Raw genomic sequence first — 24,366 nt, forward strand, 5'->3', positions numbered from 1 at the left:
AATTGCCTTCTGCTTCCCATGAAATGGAGATTTTCTGCCCTGACTGCTATCAAATCAGAAACATGTGATGAGTGCGAGTTACCAGTTTAGGACTAGCATTTCATGACTGTGATGGTGTCTGCAAGAACCACAGCTCAGTTTCTCCACAAAGGATTGTAGCAATCAAATAAATACAGGTAACATTCAAATGACAGGTAGGATTTTCTGAAATCTGAGTCATCCTCTAAGAATTATGATTTATTTCTTGGTGTGACTCTCCTTTCCTTGATGCATTTTGTAAATAAACAGATTGTTCTTAAAAATTTCATAACTGCTACTCAAAGGGATCTCTTCTTTCTTTAACGTCAGGAGGATTTTGTTTTTCTCAGTTAAATAAGCAACTACACAGACATATCCCTCAGCTCAGCAAAACTAGATAACTATTTTTAATAGAGCAGCAGCAAAAACAGGAAGAGCTGACAGGAAACAGTTGGGAAAAAGAAATTAAGCCAAGGAGCTGGAAGAGTAAAGAAAACAAGAGAAATAAGAGTACAAAAACATTAATTCGATTTCACTTTCACCATATTACAAAAGTACATCTCTCAAATCCTGACATGTAAAGTTCCCCAGGAAAACATTGCATAAGGTAATGACAAAAAGTAAAAAAAGCTTTTACAGTTGCACAGTCCGTTTGTTGCTCAGCTCCTTTTCTCTCCCTATTCTCTTTTGAAAATCAGTTAAAAGGCAAAGAGAATATTAGGAAACTGAAATTCATGTTCCTACTCTCTCAGAAAGCCAAAATACAATGAAAGTATCCGATTCTTCTGAAAAAGGATAGGAAGAATACCTCTGTTGAGCTAGTGTTTATTTGGTTTAAAACTCTACCTTGTTATACAGCTGCTTATATACTGCTTCCTGCCTTAATTCTCTGACAGCAATTCTGTACCATGCCCCACTTTTTAAAGTTAAATTATGTCCCACAACAGGAATGCAGGAGAGATAGCCTTGTGATTTAAGAACCGGACTGGAACCCTATGCCTCAAAGGCATTGCTACCACAAATTTTGTATCTGACCTTCTGCAGGCTACTTAAACCTTCTGCCTTTAATACTCCATCTGTAAAATGTGAAGTGCCTCAAATGTATCCGTCCCTAACTATTCTGTGATTCTGTAATTAGCTGCCAAATCTGTACTATATAGAGAATATACACACAAAAAAAAATCTTAAAAAAAATAATTTTAAATAAGGAGGAAAAAAATCTTTCTATAATGCTTGGCAAAACATAGGCAAAATATATCTAACAGTTCTGAAATCCTGCAAAAAATAAAATACAAACCCTATACCCTGTGAATAGATCTTTTTAGCACCAGCATTAAAGCAGCCGGAAATCTTGTCGGCACTATGCTTCCACTCACAGACATTGACACTTTAATGCCAGGATCAAAGAGAGAAATCGAATCCGTGAAGCTCAATTGCTTTCTCATCATCTGACTTGTAATATCAGCCTTGTTCTGACCACTGCCTCGGGAGTTGGAAGCCACATGGGCCATGTGTGGCATCGCCAGCAATTGCAGCCCCGCAGAAGGCTTTCCAGGGCAGCTGGGACACCGAGGTCGCCGGCAGCCACAAGCAGTTTATTCTCAAAGCCAGAGAACCAGAAGTTATTTCCCTTCTTTTATTTTGCATTTAAGGATGACAGGAAGATGATAAACAGCCAAAGCCCAGGCACATCGATACGCTAGCAGGACAAAAGCCCTTTGTGCTGGACAGGCGAAACCTCAAGAAGGGGAGGAGACCCTCTTTTTCTTCCTTTGGGGATGGTTCTAGACAGAGACGCCTGAAACTTTAGCCCTCAAAAGCTTCTCCATTACCACCAGATCACCTTGCAGGTAAACACCTTCCTGGTTCATTGAGTCACTGTTACGTATCTGAAAAAGAATCTCCACTGAAAAGTGATAATGGTGGAAAAATACTCCCTATTGTACAGCCATAATTCTTGTACCGCTTGTCTGTAGCCAATGAGTTTCCTCTCTTGAGGAGGCTGTGCAACTGGATCCAACTAGCTGTAAAGCAATCTGTTAAAACGAGGACAAGATTTACTGTTGGAAAGAACAGGTTTAAATAAATTCCAGGAGCCTATGTACCATATGTCTAAAAGTGACCAAACACAGAAAATTAAATTTAATATCTTAGTATTATATTCAAAAGTTAGTATTTTCTATAAAAGAGCAAACTTATTAATTTAGCAAATGCCATGAACTATTTGCAATAACCAGTGTTCCATTTTAACTCCTAGAGAAACTAATTTCTCTAGACTATTTAGTTACATTTTTAATAGTGTGTATACAGTACTAAAATCCCCATTTCAGTTGTTTTATGGCATGCAGCAATTTGCATGTACCATGCAAGGCGGCAATGGAAAACATAAAATACTTTTATTGAAATGTATTCCTTTCTTTCCATATAGTCACAAAATCATTTGCACTACTTAATCCACGGGAAACAACGAAGCAAGTGGTTTTGTTTCTATTTAAAAGCAGCGAAGCCCAACAAAAGAGAAGTCACCCACTTTAAAGAGTATCTTCTTGACTTTTGACATGTGTATTGCTAAGGAACAGATGTATCAGTGTATCTCAATATGAAAAGCTGCAACCACAAAAAAAGCTAGGAGAGAAGGGAATTGAACAGAACAGCATTTTCTTTACTCACTGACAGCTGAGCAAGCCTACTCTGCAGCCTTTCTGCATATTGGAGGATCAGGAGCAGCGTGATTTAACCAGGGGAAAATAGAAAACCAACCTGACTTCAGCCGACACAGCTAATATTCCTCATTTGGATCTAATCTACCCACAGCTTATACCTTCAAGAACAGAGCTAGTTTGAAGACAAGAGTATAATACAGCAACAAAATACACGCCTGCTTATTTCAACCCACTATCACCTTTTCAATTTGAAAGACAGTGAAAAATAGTACGAACTGGGACTGGAAAACCTCCTTTAACAAGAAACATGGTTCAAGGGATTTGAGGCAGTATCCATCTTTTTAAAAGAAAGCCAAAAGGACAATGATCACCTTTATTCTGGGGTATCATCTTAATATAATAAAGGTTTAGGTAATACTTGGGTATATAAAAACAGAGTCAAAGACACAGTGCTCCAAGAGCATATAATGTTTCTCTATTAGATCAAGGGGAAGAGAAAAAGGGGGAAAATGACCTGGTGACTTGTAAATTAGGTACCTGGATGATCCAATATGCTTTCAAATAAGTACCCTCTCTAAAGAGCTTTAGTAAAACCAAAGACACAAAGCTGCACTACAGCTTTAATAATGCAACCGCCCGTGTTCTCCCACTCCTTTTGCTACCCCTGGTTCATGGCTGGTGGAAACCCTGTCCTGCGTGGCCCCTTACTCCTTCACTGCAGATATCATCCTGCCTCCCCTCCTTGGGTTTCTCTTTTCTTTTCTGGTCAAGCAGCACATCTGATAATGAGCAGGTAAAGGGGAAGCAGCCAGTTTTGGCACTTGGCGTAGCCCATCAGTCATCCTGAATTGTACACAGAGTCAAAGGAGTGAGAGAAATTCAAAGATGAAAAAGTTTTGAAAGGCACTCGAGAGGAGCATCCCTTTCCCTGCTGCACACAATGCCCAGCCAGCGCCTCCTCCCAGCCCCTTCCCTCCCCGCGTCTCCCACCGCCACGGCCAACAACCGACTGCGACGTGGGGAAAGCAACACAAATCACCTGTCTCTGCTGACAATAACACTGCTGCTGTGTTGTAGACCCTAACTCAGCTTTCCTGTCCTCTCACCCGCTTTTCAGGAGAGACTGTGGAGCTGCTGGCTGGGACGGAGGGAGGCAGAGACTGGCACTGGGCACCGGCATGGCTCTGCACCGGGATGGCACCAGGTAACAGTTGCTCTGATTTCTAAGAGACGCTCCTCTCCTAAAACTTACTTATAAAGATATTTATGCTTATCGCTTTGAACACCTAAATCTTACGATACAGATGCTGAGGTCTGGCTTGTTCTCTGTGGTGCATACAGACGTGCACTCTGTAACCTTGACATTGCTTGGCTTGGCATGACAGTCATACTGTGGGGGACAGTAAAATAGTGAGGGCAGGAATAAAAACTGATGTGGCATTTCCTTAGAAGGAACTGTAAATACAACAGGCATCAAGCGATTAACAATCATCATCAAAATGTCAAAAGTTTTCTCTCAGGATGTTTTCAGGAAAGTAGCCCAGTAACTCCTGGTATCTTAAGAATAAAGTAATCATGTTCCAGTAACATTTCAGTATCACAAACATATATTCAGAAGGTAAACAGGAATATTAAATGTTACATTCTAATCACTAAACTTACTATATTTTTATCACATACTTTGTCAAGAAAATATATATAGCAACAGAAAAAAAAAATTATGACACTGAATATTTGACAGATGCCTAATTGAAAGGAATACTTTAAATGCTATTACCAAATTGGCAAAAAATGACAGACATCAGGTGATCATTATCAGAAGTGCTTGTGAAATTCCATAACAAGACAATGACAACATGGTTGTGTATTTTTTGAAAGATAAAAAATAAAACAACAGCAAATTTAAATTGCCTTCCCAATTCATGAGGATGAATCAGAAGGATAAAGAAGGATGCATCAGAAGTATAAATGGTTTCTTTTTACTCTTGACAAGGATCTAAACGGATTATAAAGTTCACTGTCAGTTTGTACTTTATATTAGTGTACAAATTAAAATAATTCTATTTAGAATTCAGAAGGAGGCTTTCAAACATTTGACATAATTTTTCCATGTAGGAAAGAATTAATTCTATGGTGTCTTTCTCCCGTCATTCCCATCCAAAAACTTCAATGATATTCCAGAAAAATCAATACTTAAATATATACTTTAGAGAGAGATATATATATATATGTCCCCTTCCTTTTCTGCTTTTATTAGTAGAACAGAAGGTTTTTTTTTTTTTCATATGAAAGCTAAAAAATGGCTTGATGAAACAGAAAGCTAATACAAGCCACGTATGCAGAATAAGTTAAAAAAAACATCTTCCATGACCTCTCAGCATTTCATGAATTCTTAACACTTACCACCTCTCAGAATTATTTTAACATGGTTTCTAGGTAATTTTAAGTAAAGACATTAGCCTAGATTTATTCCACCTAGATCTATGCAAGTAGGTGTGGTGCACAATCACTTCTCTCATCAGTTAGAGAAGAGGCAGCTCTGCAACATAAATTAAGCCCACACAAGATAGGAATTGCCCTCTTCATTTGCCCATCTTCTTCCTCATATTTCCTAACCTAAACATATCATACAGGTGCCTAAAACTGAAGATAAATCTTGAAAACCTATTTACAACAGGCACCGCAGGCATGCTAAAGATCTAAATGTTGTGAGGTTCTCTTTAATGCTAGACTGGAAATCAGAATTGATTTCTTTTAATTTTATGAATACTATTATTGTCCCATTCCTCCCGCACTACCCAAATGAACAGGTGAGAAATAGTGATTTGTACTTGCAAATATAAAAACACAGAAATAGAAAAAGTGGGATTTGCTCATGCACGTCCTACAGCAGCCACCAGAGATGACTATGGAAGGTCAAGAACATCATCAGGAGAGGCTCCCAAACCTACTAGAGATGCCCACCATGTTCCACTGGACACAACGATTTTGCCCTAATATATATTTTCTTTGTAATACCTTTAAGTCTAGAAATTCTTCTTACCTTTAGGAATAACTAATAATCTCAAATTCTTGCACTCAAAATATACGCTTAAAACATATCTTTAACTCTACTATATCCTTTTTGAGATAGAGGTGGATACACAACACGAGCTTGGGGAGACCAGTCTCCCTCTCCTGTGAATGCAGTAGAGAGCCAGGACCAGAGCTCTGCAAAACTCTGGATCAACTTCCCTTCAAACCAAAACCAAAGCAATACTACATGGCATTGCAAGTTTGAATGGACAAAAAAAGAAGGGAAATTCAGTGGAAGTCCAGTAAAAGAGTATGAGAGAGAGAAAATATGTGCTTCATGAAAATAAAAAAGTAAAAATACTTTTTCACCTTTTATTCTATTGGAATATAAACAGAAAAGAGACAATCTCACCTTTCTACCCAAGTTTGTATTTGAACTGAGCCTGTGCAACTCCAAACGCAGTGCTCAGCCAGAGCAGTGTCAGAGTTAACCTATAAGGTTATCTTCTCATCTGCAACCCCCTCCTGCGATCCCATGTTTTACTTTTGCTCGCACTAAATAAAACTAACTGAAATTTATAGCATTTCTTAAGAGACTGAATGTTTTCATCAACTCACCAGGTCATCCAAAATACCTTAGAAATCAAGTTTCTTGACAGTTACCAAAACAATGCTTTGAACCACTAACTTTGAAATGTTTATAGAAGGACAGTAAAAAACATATATAAACACGGAAAAAAATTTTCATCTGCTTTTTTCTTCTGATTTATTACCTAATAATTCAATAGCAGACAACTTTTAATGTACTCCTGTAATTCTACAGCAAACTTAAAAGACTTAAAAATGAGACAGGGGAAGAGTATTTGATATTAAATCCATACAATAGCAACTCCGACTATTAAGCTTGCTCCGTCTACAGTAAAAAAAAAAAGAGAGTAGAATTAAAAGGCAAAAATATCTTTCAGGTAGTTGCTTCTGTACAAAAGGGAGATTATGTGATTAAACGAGAGACTGACACGGCACTGGTACCACACATTTTTAAAAGAAAATAAAGGCACTTTGAAGCATCATGTCGAAAACACTGAGTAAATTACAGGATATGTGTTTCACAGGGAAAGAAGAGTAAATAGCCATAATTTGTGAGGCTAGAATTTCATTAATGAGAGAGAATAAAGGGCTCTGCAAACAAAAGGACCTTTCTTAAAGGTTTTCAGTGACTTTATGCAAGTTTCAGTATTCCATCTTAATGGCAGTATATGACAGTGCATCTGCATTTCTTAGATGTTCTTTTCATTATATTTTTCATTATCCATTTTCAATCAACAGATAATATATGGATGACATTAAGAGATCAGGAGGTTTCTGTTGTGAGCTATGCAAACCCCGAGTTATGAAAAACACCATGTTCTGCTTTGTGAAATCACAGAAATAACTTCTGATTGTCTGAAATTATTGTTTCAGAAATAACATTTGAACATGTATCCCTGTAGAAGGCAGAATTCATCCTCAACTTATGATCAATCAATCATCAGAAACGTCCAACTTCCCATAATAGCTGGTTTCAACTCATACATGGAGCTCTCCTTTCTAGGGCTCAGAGCAGATGAATTAACATATCTCTATTACAAACTGGTAGTGTATAGTCAAAGGATTAACTACTATAGCAACCAGTGCTATAGTTTGCCAACATATATTCACCCAAATTGCTGGATTTTCTAAGTTTATGTGGATAGGATTTATATGTACGAGTTCATTTATTGTGCAGAGATTGCAAGTTTTCTATTATGTGGATTTCTTCAAGTATGTATAAAAGCACAGCCATGGCATCTCCTGTCCAAAAAACTCCCAGTGTAATATTCCAGATAAAACCCCTACTAAAATAATATTAATTCAATTGTATTTTACAAATATTTATTTTACACATTATAGGATTCCTCATGCTTGTGCATTTTATTCTATTCAATTATTCTAGAACACTATTCCGGACAGCCAGAACCATGAATTATTCGAACTGAAAGAAGATGACATGAAATCATGGTATAGTAAAAACCTTTCCACCCATAACCTTAATTCCATGCAAACTGTAATCTTTTTAAAAAATAGAAGCATTAAAGAGAAGTGTGCTTTTGTTCCAAGACACTTTAAAAAAGGTGCATTTTAAAACAAATCATACATTACATCATATGACATCACAAACGCCTTTTGTTTTGAGTAAGCAGTGAGTATTAAGTGCCAGTGGAGTTCAATGTCACCTGAAAATTAATTCCTAAAAGTATGGGAATGTTCCTCTCCCCAGATACACTTCTGTATGTAAGTTTTTTAGGAAAAAAAAAATGGGTGGAAGGGGAAAGAATCCTGTTTCAGCTGTGGTTACCTGTATGTGTGCGTTAAATACACGTATGACAGATTTCACTATACAAGTTACTGTAAACTACAATTATCCACAAATGAGTGATTCATAATTTCATCACTTCCAATGGAGCGGAGCAGAAGCATTTTGAGAAAAATGGAGGTATAAGTTAGGAGAAAAATACTAGAAAAGAAGGATGGAAGAAAAGAAAGAAAAAAATACTACACTAAAATATGCTTCCTCTGTCTGTAAATAGAACTTCATTGCTTGTAAACCTATCATCTGCATCTCAGCTGCTTTTTTCCTAGTATATTCTTCTATTTTTTGTCCTGTCTGCTGACATGATCTTATTTTTTCCCTCTTCAGTCAGTCTCTCCTTCCCTCTTGCTACTGTCTTCCTTTCTAGATTTCTCTTCTGAACATACCTTTCATTCTGACTCCCTTCTCACTTTAGCTAGTCTGGAGCAATTATTCCTGGTTTTATTTCTACCATTTCAGTTCAGTAACCTCACTTCTTGGTGGACTTGGCAGTGCTAGGTTGACAGTTGGACTTGATCTTAAAAGTCTTTTCCAACCAAAATGATTCATCGTTTTATGATTCTATAATTCTTGAGATTTAGCACCTTCTTTTTCTTGTCGTCCTGTAGTAGATGCAATAACATTTGAACAGTCCAACAGAATTTTGGGGAAACTCCAGTGATAAATATCAAGGCTGCTTGGTGAAGTTTTCCACTAGTGCAAAACATCTGCCACAGGGATGGGCTAGGAGGATCAGGGATAGCAAGTCAACATGATGTGAAGACAAAGCCTTCCAACAGAGAGTAAAGGGCATTCGTTTTACAATTGGAGAAACCTTTTCTATACCAAATGAGAGGAACATTATCTGAATACTTTCATTTTTTTAATAATAACGTCCCAGATCCTTTATATAGGCTTTTGAGCCTTTCTGCTGCTTTGGAGGCAGAAATCAAGACATGTAAGGGTTGGCAGTCAGAGAGAAGCATCAGCAAATTATAACCACCTGGCCAAAGGACTATTCCAGAATTTGTTTTGAAAATCATTCAAGAGAGATGTAATGAGATACTGAGAAAATTCATTCATATATCTGTTATAGCACGATTCTATGTAGTATTTCCTAACTGTATGGGTACCACACCAAGGGAGAGGTATAATCATGTTACAATTATGTGCCATAGTGATTTTTTCTCTTTTAGTGGATAACTACCAACCAGAGCGCTTGTCTTCCTGAAGCAACACTAAGCAAGCTCAACTTATCACAGAATCACAGAATGGTTGGGGTTGGAAGGGACCTCTGGAGAACATCTAGTCCAACCCCCTGCCAAAGCAGGTTCCCCCAGAGCACGTTGCACAGGGTCGCGTCCAGGTGGGCTTTGAATATCTCCAGAGAAGGAGACTCCACACCCTCCCTGGGCAGCCTGTTCCAGTGCTCTGTCACCCTCAAAGTAAACAAGTTTTTTTCTCATATTTAGATGGAACTTCCCATGTTTCAGTTTGTGCCTGTTGCCCCTTCTCCTGTTATCAGGCTATTAACATGGCAACCTGAAAGATATCCTGAAAGTTGTGTGATGTATAGAACATATCTTAATTCCTCCATGACGAACACAGTCGTGAACTTTCCAACTCAAATAACTTTTCACCTCCTAGGTTAAGCAAAGATCACCTTAAGCCATGCTGGAATGTAGTCACTTTAAAATGACAAAAGTCCATGTGAATGCTGAAGAGCATCTCTGCATTCCACGCTTATCCCAATCACCACCGCTGGCTCACAGCATCGATGCCAGTTACCGTGCATCATGGTATGAGCTGTGCAAGGAAAATGATCCAGCCCAAAACTACACAGAGCAAAACCAGTGGCTAAGTTCAGTTAACCCTGGAGCTGCCAGGCATGCTAATGCTAACCAGAGCTTCCAACTGGGGACAGTCATCACTTTTAAGTTTAGGGAACCTGATAACCTCAGATAAGGCAATTTCTATGAACTCAGAAAATAAAGACCACTTTGCTTTTATTCCCTGTGACATTTGACTCCCAAGCATCAGTCATATTTTGGTAGCATAGAGGTAGACTTACATTAAGTCTTGTTTTAGAAAGGTTTTAAGCTTCAAATTACACCATTTAGATATTAGGATTTTATCTTTAATGATGAAGGGGATTATACATGATCTTGGTGACCAAGGCTGATACTGCTCTCAGCATCTTTTTAGACATTTTGGTGGGGTGGAGAGGACAAAAATATACCGTGGGAACAGAGTTGTTTTGGGACAAAGCAAAAGAGAGTTTTCTCTTTGTTTTTCAGGTCAATAAATGCTTGTTAGCAGTAAACAGGGTTTTATAGTCAATGGGAAAATATTCTACAAGCCAAGTATATCTGAGTTTGAATAAGGTGTTTTTTCTGAAAGTACTAACATGATTTTGTCAGTTTGATCCACTTATGATCAGGAAAAGGCTGAACTGATTTTGAGTCATTAAACATAGGAGATGTAGTTTAACGACTCTCCCAATTATTTTCTACTTTAGATGACAACAAAGACAGGAAGATTGCCTCCCCTGGGACTCTGGATAGATCCACAAAGGATTCTTCCAAGCACTGCCAAAATCTAAATGAAGGGGATCAATGCCGAATTCACATATGGGATAAAACAATGACCAACTTAAAATCTCAGTCCAGACAAACTGGAAAACAACTCTGAGGACTGATCAAGTGACCTTTCTGTTGTCTCTCTTCTCCCTGAGCAGTAGTTGTTCTCCTATTATATGTCTATGACTAGAAATTGTGGAAAAGAGCTGTCATTTGCTGTAGCAGAAGAGTCGCATTTCTCCCTCTACTAATTTTCAGAGATGCCCCTGTCCGCCTGGACCTCTGATGTGTTCTCTGTCTCTGCCTGCCCACCTGTCCTCCTCTCCATATGTTCTACAAGACATGGTGATTTCTACAGCACAGAGCTGTAATTTGGAACTTTTTCCAGGTATACCTTTCAATTTGCATTCAAAAAAGCACAGCAAGGTTATCCTCCTCAAAAGCCTTTACTGGCCGCTCTCTTTGACAGCTTATTACATTAAATGTTTCAAAATATGACAGCCATTGATGTGCATCAAAAAGTGGAAGAGACTAGGAAGCCAAATAGTCCAATCCTTTCCCTAAGCGGTAACACCCGTGTTATCCAAAATCTGTTCCTACAGATCTGAATGGACAGACAATCTGTAGCCTCACCAGGGAAACCTTTCACCTCTTCCTGCTTAAGGTTTCCTTCCTCACTATCTAAGTGAATTCATCCCTGCTGCAATTTATTTTTGTAAGAAGAAATGTCTTGCTCTGTTATCTCTTATCCCTTCTATAAGAGCCAGTGAGAACAGACTATTTATTACCGTCCTCTTTTCAGCAGTCTTGTACGTACATGAAGGTAGTTATTCCATCCCTTCTTTATTTTTTTTTTTAAATTAAACAACCACAATCCATCCTTTTAAATAAAGCATGTTTTCCAAACTCCAGATCACTGGAGGAGAAACTTTGAGGTTTCTCTGCCTTTTCCATATTCTTCTTGGCTTGTAATAATCAAAAAGGACACAAAAATGCACTGAGAACTGAAACTTTAAGTACAACAAAAAGACAACTTTATGTACCTCACAAGCTCTATACATCCCTTTTAGCCCAATCATGTTCCCTTGTTACAGGAATGTGACACTGTTGACTTACACTCACCTGGCAGTGTGCGACAACTGCCATTGGGTCTTTTTTCAGTGAACTGCTCCCAAACCATTTGATTCTCCACAGCTCATTATCTGTAAATGTATTACCTCAACCTTCTCATTACTAAGCAGCTTTATAGTTTTTTCGATCATATCTCCAGTTTGCATCTATCTGAATTCCAAGTCTGTTCTGCAAAGCAACTGCAGTTCCCAGCCAGTAGTTTTACCTACACATGTAATAACCATTTCCACTCCTATCTTTGTCATTATTTAAATATAAAAATATTAAACAATGGAAGACCTGTGTAGGTGCTGGTCAACACAGTCAATACATCCTCTGTCTGACAGTCAATCTCTGACAACCAACTCTGTCCACATTGTTATCCCGGGGGTTCTGTGCTTACCCAAAGGTATTTTCACACAGACCATCTATCCCTGGTTACTTTAGGAAAGTACCACGTGAATCACTGTGAAGAAGTTCTAATCACAATAATGATCACACTCAGAAAGAAAAAAAGAAAATAAATTGGTCTGTGCTAATTATTTTTTGATAAATCTACTTTGACTTACTGCTTTTGTTTCTGTTTACAAAAAACAATTATTTTGATTCTTTTTTTTTTAGAGAATTAAACTAATGGACTTATAACCTCCTGGTCCGGTATTTTAATACCTCTGTTACAACACCAGAGACAAAGGATTTAAATGTTCCTGATGACCAGCAACCCCAGCGTGGAGGGACTAATTTAGAAAGCAAGTGGTTTGGAGCCCATTCAACTGCCAGTGTTGCTGTGTCAAGTCAGGGAGGAATTCACCAAATACCTCTGGGCTCTGGTCAGTTCTCACTGAATTTCCAGGTTGTCTCTAAAACACTGGTTCATTACCAAAGACACAGACAGGAGACAACTAGCCTCATTCAAAATCAAACCACTTTTATAGTGTTGAACAGCATTTTAGTGTTTTGAGTTGGTTTGATCAGCATTCATACAGACAGGTGTCTAATGTCAACCTTACATGTCAAATTCTCTGAGGCTGTTATGCCATGACTCTGGCAAGTAGGAGAAATTAAAGCAAGGAGAGGACTGCCAATACGAAGGTCTTAATGGGTGGTAGATGAAAGGAGGAATTCTTCCTCAAATCCTTTAAATTAACAGTTCTCTCCCAACCACAGACTGTTCTTGGCCAATATCCATACGTAATTTGTAAGTAATGGAATTATGAAAAAACAAGCTGTAGCTTCTAGAGTTTTGCAATTACCAGGGGATCATATGGCTTGAAGAATCATAGATGGCTACAAGCCACAGAAAATTCTAAGTCAAAGGGCTGTAGTCAAAGGTTACTTTAGCAAGCAGCTTTCCAGCTTGGGATATAATAAAGAAAATTTGAGAGGTCTGGTATTTAAAAGGGAAACAAGGACAAGGTAAATGACTTATTACATATATTTTGCAAACTGAGAGAGAAATAAAAGTTATTGAGTGACTCATCCGACCCCACTACTGTATATTTTAGAAAAGGAATACAACTGATAACTTGTGAAAATGTATGTGAAACTAGTTTACTCTAAAATTAAAAGAAGGTAGTTGCACCTGCATGCATGTCAAATATTTGATATTATTTAAGACTATAAAATTTCATTGCCTGTTCTCCTCTGTTTTCACAAGAAGAAAAAAACGTTATCTTCCCTATTTAAGAACACACATGAAAAGCAGTCTTTCAGCCATTTTCCTACTATGTAATGTTAGATCTCCAGGGTCTTAATTATGAGATGAGGGAGGCTCCTTAAGTAATCAGTATCATCTCCAGAAGATTTAAAGCATTTAACTCAGCATTTCCCTTTTTAGCCCAATTATGTTCCCAGCACTGTGTTTTTAATGCCATGGAAACTCTCTGTTCAATTCAGAAAGTTTGAGTCGAGAATATATGTTTTCAGATGAATACCAAACATCAAGTAAGCTCTTAGAAATGCTGTTTAAAATAACCTTTACAAACATAAATAGATATACTAGTAACATACCTGAAAAAGAACATGAACAGAGCAGCTGTGATGCAGAACAAAAGGACCTACAAGAAGGAGAAAGAATGTTATTACATAAAACATCACACTACTACTACGTGTTCTGGATCATGAAGATTTTACAGCTGTAACTATAAAAGTTACACTTTATTTATACTCTTGATGTGCCAGAATGAAAGCTTGTCTGAATCCACCAAAAAAGGATTCTCTTGTTTCTAGTTGACTTTGAGCCGTTCCTGTAGAAGTTATAAAAAATATGATATCCAAACCAGGGCAGTGGGACAACAGACACAGCAAATGACACCACTTAAAATACTCTGGAATAAAATAAGAAATAATAAAACAATGGAATGAAAACAACAAAGCAATAGAACAGAAATTTAAACATTATATTTTGTCTGTCTTTCGTGATTTATTGAAATACCATATTGCTAGTTTCAGGTTAAAAGGCAGGATATTTAAGATGTCTGTACAGACAGCTGCTTCTGCTTAACTGCTTTCCAGCAAGACTGAGAGTAGATAATTCTATTCCCAAACAAGAGTATCCTTTCTAGTACCTTATCTCAATGTTAAACTCACTTGGAATAATCCCATCTTGCTCTGGGACAAGAAGCCTTGACAGCTGGAGCAATGATATTGAGAAATAAGTGAGAAATGACAAAAAAACAGTTTTCTGGAAAAAAAAAAAGTATGCCTTTGCATATTAAAAACACTCACTTGATTAAATAGTCTCTTTTTCTTTCCCTTCTATCTTTTCTTCCTTTTTTTACCTTTTTTGAAATGAGTTTGATAGCAACCTAACAAGTATACAAGTGTATATCACTAAGATTCCCTCCGAGTTCTCTTCAGGTTAAACCATCGCCGCTCTCTCAGCCTCTCCTTGTACAAGAGATGCTCCAAGCCCTTCATCATCTTTGTGGCTCTTCATTCCAGTAAGTTTATGTCTCGTACTGGGAAGCCCAGCACTGGACACAACACTCCAGATGTGTCTCACCACGGCTGAGTAGAGGGGAAGGATCACCTCCCTTGACCTGCTGGTAATGCTGCTTCTAATGCAGCCCAAGAGGCTGATGGCCTCCTTTGCTGGAAGGGTCCATTGCTGGCTTATGTTCAGCTTGGTGGCCACCAGGACTCACAGGTTCTTTTCTGCAAAGCTGCTTTCCAGATGCCCTCAGCATATACTGGTGCTTGGGGTTAATTCCTCCCCAGGGGCAGAACTTGGCACTTCCCTTTGTTGAACCTCATGAGGTTCCCACTGGCCTATTTCTCCAGCCTGTTGATGTTCCTCTGGATGGCAGAACAACTAACCTGGTGTGGCAACAACTCCTCCCAGGTTTGTATCATCTGCAAGCCTGCTGAGGGTGCAGCCTCCTGTCCATTCATCCAGGTCATTAATGAAGATGCTACTGACCCCAGCATGGACCTCTGGGGTACACCACCAGGGACTGGCCTTCCACTGGACTTTGCGCTGCTGAGCACAACCCTTTGAGTCTGTTAGTTCAGCCCAGCCAGTTTTCAGTCCACCTCACCATCCACCGATCACCAATTTGTCTATAACCTGTATTCTATTTGGCAAAATCTGGGCAACTTTTAAAGTACTTAAAGAACTTGCTCAATCAACCCCTACAGTTATCAGATGTCTTCCAGAACTTAATAATATTCTTTGAAAAAAATAAGATGTGGAAGACATTGGCCAGGTGGAAACGAAGAAACAGGTACCAATTTTTGTAAATGAGAAGTTCAGGGAATAATGTAAATGAGAAGTTTAGGAATCAAAGGACTGGAGCATCTCTCTTATGAGGAGAGGCTGAGGGAGCTGGGTCTGTTCAGCTTAGAGAAGAAAAGACTGAGGGGGGATCTTATCAACACTTACAAATACCTTAGGTGTGGGTGTCAAGAGGAGGGGACCAGACTCTTCTCAGTGGTACCCAGTGACACAACAAGGGGTAATGGGCACAAACTGAAACATGGGAAGTTCCATCTCAATATGAGCAAAAACTTCTTTGAGGGTGACAGAGCACTGGAACAGGCTGCGCAGGGAGGTTGTGGAGTCTCCTTCTCTGGAGATATTCAAAACCCACCTGGACGCGACCCTGTGCAACGTGCTCTGGGGGAACCTGCTCTGGCAGGGGGTTGGACTAGATGACCTCCAGAGGTCCCTTCCAGCCCTTAACTATTCTGTGATTCTGTGAATATTAGATGGTCAACTAGGCCACTTCTAATATCCACAACTATATTAGAACGAATTATTTGAAACAACCAGTTTATAAACATCTAGATAACAAGACGATAAGAAACAACCAACACAACAAACAAGTAAATTAAAACTACTGTGATTTTCTTCTTTGATAGATGTTTTAAAAGGAAAGAAGTAGGTGTAATTTATCTGAACTTTAACGCACCTCTGTGGCAGTTGCATATGTTAATTAAGTAGGCACAGAGCTGCCCAAGAACACTACAGGAGAAAACTCTAATAGTCAGCAGTTCATTATCAAACTAAAAGGAATTTTAACTGAGGTCAGCAAAGAGGTTTTGCTTCCCTCTTCAGTAATGATTTGAATGATGGCACAGAAATTATGTCACAAATTCACAAAAACCTTTAGAGGCCAGGTCTTCATGTAAAGTGATTGAATTGCCCAAAGACAAGAAGATGAAATTCAATAAAAAGAAATACCAAGTAGTTGGCAGGAGAAATCACATACATAAAAACCATGACAAGAAACAACTGTGTAGGCTGTACAAGAGCATAACAAATTCCACAGATCACAAATAAATAGGCACCAGCAATGCAATGCTGTGGAAAGCGCTGTAAAATATTACAGGCTCTTTTAGAAGCAGAGAAGGTAAAACATAGCAGCGTATTACACTAATGACCTGGTGCTAGCAACATCCCAAAATACCGTGTTGGGCACTACTGTTAAAGACAAGCATAGACAAAACAGGACAGTCCAGAAGATCAGGATGAAAATAACAGGCTGTTGGGAAACCGCTTAAACTAAACAAGAGGTATGTAGCTAGTGACAAACATGACAGCTATTTTCATATAATTATCATATACTGATAAATCTGTCTCATTGAGTACAGAAGGAGGAAGACAGAGCTCAATCTACAGCGAAGAGAACGTAGGTTAGATATCAGGCAGAGCTCTCCCTACAGGGTAGTGATACACCAGAACAAGTTGCCTGTGAGATTGTGGAATCTCCTTTATCAGAGGTGTTTAAGAGCAGTAGAGGCAAACATCTCCTAGCAATGCTCTGGGCATGTTTGAGACTGTCTCTCCCAACATTTACACAACTGAAGGACAGCAAGACTTGCAGCTAAACCAGACTATTTTACATGAAATGCACAGCCCAAACTGGAAAGCCCAGTGATAGTTTTCTCACCATAGCACCAAGAAACAGAAGGCAAATGGTCACCATGCTCCAAAATTAAGCTACTTTCAAAATAAGCCTTTTTTGCAACTTTTCCCCATTCTATAGAATTTTTTGTAGGATCCTCAGTACAATATGTAATACCTATTTTAGATTTTAAAATAACTGTACTAAAAAAGAAAAATAGTAAGGCCTACAGAAATAAAATTCTAAAAATTGATTGAATTTAAGTCTTAAAATCTAGTGAGCAGAAAGTCTCGTTTGGGATTTTTCTTGCAGAGTCCATCACTATTTGATTTACGATACAAGGTCAACAAATTGTGCTTGGCAACACGCAGACCTTGAAACTTTCCAGCTGCAGAAAGAGATACAAGCAGCAGACAACCTACATGTTTCTAATGAGAATGATACACCCTAAATATTTTCACATTTTTAAAGAGATGTGCACAGATTACAAGGAAAAATCCCTATGCTTATGGTGCGTAAGGTGAGCACTGTAATTAATTATACTTTACTGTACAATACTAAACTTTAATAAATAAAGAGGAAAGTTGCTGACAAAATTTAAGAGGTACTTTTTCCAGATCTCTGTTGGCTGACAAAGCCAAATTGTTTTTTCAAGAAAGCTTAGCCCTCATATAAACAGCATCATGAAGCAACATTCAGCAGTTCTCAGTTCTGAGCACAAAACAAAAAACTCTGGCTGAAAGCAGTTACCAGCAGCCCCAGTAACACCAGCAGCCCCAGTAACACCAGCAGCTGCTCGTAGACAACTTCCCCTTGCAGCCAGATCCACAGATAGAAATCTTGGACCAGAGAAAGGAAAAGTAACATTGACAAAACTACTAAAACTACTCCCGAGTCTCATGTGTTCTGAATTTTTGTGTATATTACCTAATCCTAAGGTTACATGTATTCTCCTTAAGCATTTTCATTATAGTCAGATTTCCTGGGGTAAAAAAGTCTCTGATCGGAGCCTGCTGGTTCTCCCATCCAGTCAGAACAAAGAGCGGCACTCAAGACTGTGCTAAAGTAACAGACCTTGTAATTAAAAAGAAAAAGCACTGAAGATACACATAAGCTATGTAAGTGAAGACAGGAGGAGGAAAAAGGGACAGATTGGTGGTATCAGCTGGTAGAAGCATTTTGAGTGTCAGAGCTACAGTTCAACACTGAATAGTGCTAAACCCAGCTCACAGATGATCTCGGGCTATTTCAACAACTGGCACATCAACACCTGACTTCAAGCATATTCATGAAGCCTGAAAACCATCACCTTCTTGATCAACCACTTCACAATTCATGTGAGCCCTATCTCTACACTCGATAAAAAAGAAAAGTTACTGCTCCTAGTCATTATAGGATTATATCTTGGTGCAAATCATAGAAATTCATGGAATGGTTTGGGTTGGAAAGGACCCTAAAGATCATCTAGTTCCACACCTTCAACTAGACCAGCTTGCTCCAAGCCCTATCCACCCTGGCCTTGAACACTGCCAGGGAGGGGGCATCCACAGCTTCTCTGGGCAACCTGCTCCAGAGTCTCACCATCCTCATGGTAAAGAATTTCCTCCTAATACCTATCATTTGTTACTTGGGAGGAGAGACCATAAACCCATGCTGACCAGACCTGATCGCCTGGTTGTCCTGTACGTGCCGTGTGATGGCACTCAAGATGATCTGCTCCATAACCTTCCCTGGCACCAAGGTCTGACAGGCCTGTAGTTCCCCGGATCCTCCTTCCAGCCCTTCTTGTAGATGGGCGTCATATTTGCTAATTTCCAGTCAACTGGGACCTCCCCAGTTAGCCAGGACTGATGATAAAAGATGGAAAGTGGCCTGGTGAGCACTTGCGCCAGCTCTCTCAGTACCCTTGGATGGATCCCATCTGGCCCCATAGACTTGTGTGTGTCTAAGTGGCATAGCAGGTTTCTAACCATTTCCCTGTGGATTATGGGGGCTTCATTCCGCTCCCTGTCCCTGTCTTCCAGCTCAGGGGGCTGCGTACCCGGAGAACAACTCATCTTACTACTAAAGACTGAGGCAAAGAAGGCATTAAGCACCTCAGCCTTTTCCTCATCCTTCTCCCAGCTGCTTACAGAATACTTCACCTACCTCTTCATCCTGACTGGGTGGTCTATAGCAGACTCTCACCATGATATCTGCCTTGTTGGCCTTCCTCCAATCCTTACCGATGAACACTCAACCCTATCGTCACCATCCTCAGGCTCTAAACAATCAAAACACTCCCTAACATACAGGGTCACCCCACCACTTCTCCTACCTTGCCTATCCCTTCCGAAGAGTTTATAGCCATCCATTGCAGCACTCCAGTTGTGCGAGTCATCCCACCATGTTTCAGTGACAGCAACTACATCATAGTTTTCCTGCTGCACAAGGGCTTCCAGCTTCTCCTGTTTGTTGCCCATGCTGTGTGTCCTGGTGTAGATGCACTTGAGCTAGGCTACTGATCCCGCTACCTTTGTGGGGGGAGAATCCCTAATTCCTACATGACCGTTCTGGGGCACTTCCGCAGTTTCTAACCCACCACCAAGCCTTGCGTCTCTGCTGCCACATGGCTCTTCATCCCCTGCCTCCACTGAGACAGCAGACCAAAGGACCTCACTAGCACATCGTCCCACAAACACTGGCATGCCCACCTCAGGCTTGTCTCTAGTGAGCCTGGTTTTACCCCCTTCCCCCTTCAATGCTAGTTTAATAATGGAACCATCTCTCTCTGGACATTTCAAGTTATGCAATGTTTTACCTTCTTTTTATAGTAAATCCTGTTAAATCAAAACCTTTGTATCACCTGGTGTCCTTCTCTACTTGAAATCCACCATATTTGGGGAGAATTTCATGAGCTACCAAAAGTACTGGTGAAAACTATTGTCATAATCCTGGTCATCCACACAACGACTACTTTTCTGTTTAAATTAGGTAACTTCTGAAGCAATGCAACATTGCTACTGCTTTAAAATTGACAGGCCTTATGAAAACGCAGGAAAAAATTTGTCAGATCCTTATTGGGCACTTGGCCAATTTAGCTACACCTACACCACTTCAGCTGTTAGAGGCTCTTGATTTTTTTTCTGCCATCAAGCCTCAAGCAATCTCTAGACAGATAAGATCAAAAGAAACACTAGTATGTGTTATTAAGCAAGAGATTATGTAGATTCACGTTAAAGCACTGTTGTTTGATCACGATTAAATTATTAGAATTGGCAAATGTAGAAGGTAACTGAGCCAAGACGGGGAGCACCTGCCAGTCTCAGAAGAGGAGCATGAAAGAATAAAAGAGAAAATTAAACCCTTGATTTTCTAGTTCACAAATTCCATATATATACACACGTATAGTTAAGCACTTCAGCACCCTTCATTTGTTTTCTCAAGAAACACTTCTCAAGCCTCCTCCCTCATTTTTCGTATTCTCTTAACCACAGCAAAAAAAGCTACAACACACTGTAATGGAGCCACGAAACAGCCTTTCTTAAAGCTCTTGACAAGAGTCCATTGCTTTCAAGGATGCACAACGCTTGAGAGACTGAAGTACACAAAAGTAATTGTCAAAGAAAACAGCAGTACCTTACTTTTGTGCCTTCTTAAGAGAGCAAAGAACTATTTTACAGATTATCATATTGGAAGAGCTGGTCCAGGATCTTTTCTGAAACTAATCAACCCTTTGACACACAGCTTGCAGGCATCTCCAACACCAAGCAATGGGGATGCACCTCCAATCCTGTTCTTTACCCTTCTGGTATTCCTGGGTCTCCAAGTCACATCCCAGGCTATAAAACATAAACCCTCAATTACCAGCTGTAACAACATCATTCTGTTACGCTGCCAGCCAGCCACCTTCTAACTTCAAATAGTATCTAACTCAAAAAAAAGCACACACACAAAATTATATATACATAGAAAGTAAGTACAATACCTTAGGGCTACAGAGACATCAAATTATTTGGGAGGGTTGCTCTTTCCTGAATTAAAAAAAATACTCGTCTGGCTTAGTAATAATTACAAGAGGAAGAAAAAAGCAGGAGGAAACTCCAGCCAATATTTCACACGAACAAGAAACTACCTTCCTGAAACAGAATACTTCGAATAAATCACAACAAATATTCTAAAGATAACGACTTTTAAAAAATCAAGGGTTTTTTTTTTTTTTGCCATATTGTAAGGTGCATTTAAATTAAACAAACTATTTTTCCCCTGTACATCTGGCTGGATAACACTATGGACTCAACTGCTCGGTACAGAGACACATAGAGTATCATATGCATAACCTACATTTAAAGGGGATAAGTAGAACTGAAAGATGTGATGCTTCCTTAAAGACAGCTCATTTTTAAGTTATTATTACTCAGTAGTAGGTATAAAATGAAATGCCCCCAAATTATCTTTATTAGAATTTATCAAAATTATCTTTATTATTATTATTCCACTGACCACCAAGACACTGCATCAGAATCAAGGAGGAGGGGGGTGTAAGCATCACCTTTATATTCTGAAAATAACATTTAGGTGTATCTTCTTCAACACAAGCCTTTGTAGCAGCTTTTCTTCCTTATTTTGCATTTACCAGCGTGGAAAAAAAAAAGCATAAAAGCTAGAGGCCTGGTGTGGTTCATTAGGAGGATCGTGCTCGGTGCTTCTGCAACATGTTCCTGCCTGAGGTCTGTGTTGTGCTCACAGGGGCACACATGCTCACATACCCAGCCCTGCACAATCAAGTGCCCGTCTCCTAAAACTGTACCTTGACACATGGAATCGGTACATTCAAACATTAACAGAAACACTGTCAAATGGATTGCTGTTGAAAGCTTACACTTGGAATTCTGACCAAAAAAGGAAAAAATAACAGCTCCAGTGATTAGTCCCTACAAGAGACAATTTTTTGCCATGAGACATGGTAAATTCTCTGCTTACACACCACAAGAAATGTATTAAATGTGACACTGCTGCATTTTCAGTTCATTCCCATTTCCTGATATAGCTCAATTTAAGCCCCCCAACCACGACTTTAATACTCAGACAGTTGGCAATTTGGGGGCTTTGGTTTTCTAGATTTGCTTTGGTTGTGGAGGCCTCCTGAGAAAATCAGCATATCCTCAGAAGGGCAAGTCTTGCTACATTAGGCCTGGCTGGGTGGACATGAACATTGATGACTTTTGAAACCTTGATTTTCATTACTGTGTTTTAAGAGAATAACTAACAGCTATCCGGCAGATTTTATAGTTCATTTCTAATTACCGGGGAATATTTGCAGTTACGTCGATCGTATTTTTCCAATAGTCACAAAGAAAGTTGTCACAAAGAAAATTCCTCTACAATTTTTTAAAAGTCAAGAATTTGACTAATGAAAACTTTTCATATGAAAACCCAAGTAGATCAAAGAGAAATCCCCTATCTTAAAAGGCTGCCTATTGCTTGTGAGCTACAAAGCCTTCTTAGACAGAGCTTTTCAAAGCAGGGACTCTAGAAAATTCTCCATAAAATAAACCCAAAACATTTATCAGTCAGTAAAAGCGTATGTCCAGCTCTCTTTAAATAGCCAGGTTGTCTTTGCCTGAGAACCAGGAGTAAGACAGACATGCAGTAAGGCAGGACTCCAAAACAACTCAATATCTTCCCGCTGTGAGAGTGATTAGACACGAAGTGGAGTCACACAGTCACTTGTAATCCTTCACAGTGCTCAGGCACTCGGAAACTGAAATACTTTAAGTTTCTCTGCCTTTCAGATATAAACAGTCTCTAACTCGTACAAGGCTAATTGTGGTAAAGACTGGTGCAGGAACCTATGTCATTTGATCAAATTCTTCAGAGATCTCCCAAGAAAACATAATAAACCTCCTTCTCCTTCCCAACAAAGGGTGTACTGAAACTATGGAGTGAAGCAAAAATTAGGGGAGTATGTTCTTGATCAATACCTCACCAAAAATACTGTGTTTTAATAGGCAATATTCTTGAGAAGAACAGGCTTCTGGAGTCTGAAAATTCATATATATATAAGGACACGACAGAGAGAGTCCAGCAAGCACCACAAAGATGATCAAGGGCCTGGAGGAGAAACTGAGATAATTGGGATTGTTTAGTCCGGAGAAGAGAAGACCCTGGGGGGGAATTTCAGCAATGTGTATAAATAAATTCCTGGTGGGGTGAATTAAGAAGACTGAGCTGGACTCTTCTCAGTGGCACCAAGTCACAGGAAAGGAGGTGATGGGCATAAGTGGAAACAGGATATTCTGTTTAAATCTGAGAAATAACTTTTGGATTGTGAGAGTGGTCAGGCACTGGAGCGGGTTGCCCAGTGAAGCCTCCATTCTTGGAGGTCGAAGCCTCCATTCTTGGAGGTCCTCAAAAATCAACCAGACAAAGCCCTGAGGAACCTGCTCCACTGGACCCTGATCTGAGGAGGGAGGTTGGACTAGCTGATCTCCAGAGGTGCCTTCCAACCTCAACTCTTTTGTGAGCTGGTGAAGTACTAGATCCTCGAATAGCCTAGCAAACTGCATTTGCATACAGACTCTATATAGAACTATACTGTACTGAACAACATTATGAAAAGAAGTATTTTTTCCACATGATTATTAAAAAGACCTATCTGTTTGCCTACTGATTTTTCTAATTTGATGATAAATTAACACAAATTAGAGAGGAAAATGTCCAATTGCTTGGAACAAAGAACACCACATAATGTAACAAATCTAGATATACATTATGCCCTTAATGCAATAATAAATATCTTAGAATTGTGCCAAAGTAATAAAATTGCAATTCCATCAAGTAGATGTTGGAGTAAAATTTAGAATGCAAAGAGATTTCAAATGTTGATCTGCACACCTGAACATCTTGCAAGACCTTGCATTCATCACTATTTTTACAGATGCAAATATTCCCAGAAACTTCCAATGAGTAAAATAACTTAAGGATTAACCCCAATAGACCTGTGGTCTGCACCCATCTGTTTCTGTTCAAATTACTTTGACAAAAATAATGTAGATACTCTTTTATGTACCTATAATTAAGGTTGATTTTGTGTCAGGTTGCTTTGGTTTGGGGTGTTTTGGTATTTCTATAGGGATTTAGCAGCTATTTTACCTTTCCCCACTTACAACTCTTTGACTGTAATATAACTTTTCAGAGTATTTACAACCAAAGAATAAATATAATTGAATATGATTAAAAGTGCAATGATATCAAATCATTGAGCTTATCTAATTCTCACTCAA

The 24,366-nt window shown here is 39.1% G+C and overlaps 1 protein-coding gene across 1 annotated transcript in view; it reads right to left on the minus strand.

Annotated features, from left to right (window-relative positions):
• TMEM135 (transmembrane protein 135) overlaps positions 1 to 24,366 on the minus strand; it is a 200,957-nt gene that overhangs the window by 61,500 nt on the left and 115,091 nt on the right. Inside the window, exon 6 of the mRNA XM_068423686.1 lies at positions 13,764 to 13,810. Coding sequence (XP_068279787.1) covers positions 13,764 to 13,810 — 47 coding nt within the window. The remainder of the gene's footprint in view (positions 1 to 13,763; positions 13,811 to 24,366) is intronic.

The sequence above is a fragment of the Nyctibius grandis genome, chromosome 2, assembly GCF_013368605.1.
Source record: "Nyctibius grandis isolate bNycGra1 chromosome 2, bNycGra1.pri, whole genome shotgun sequence".
NCBI lineage: Eukaryota > Metazoa > Chordata > Aves > Nyctibiiformes > Nyctibiidae > Nyctibius > Nyctibius grandis.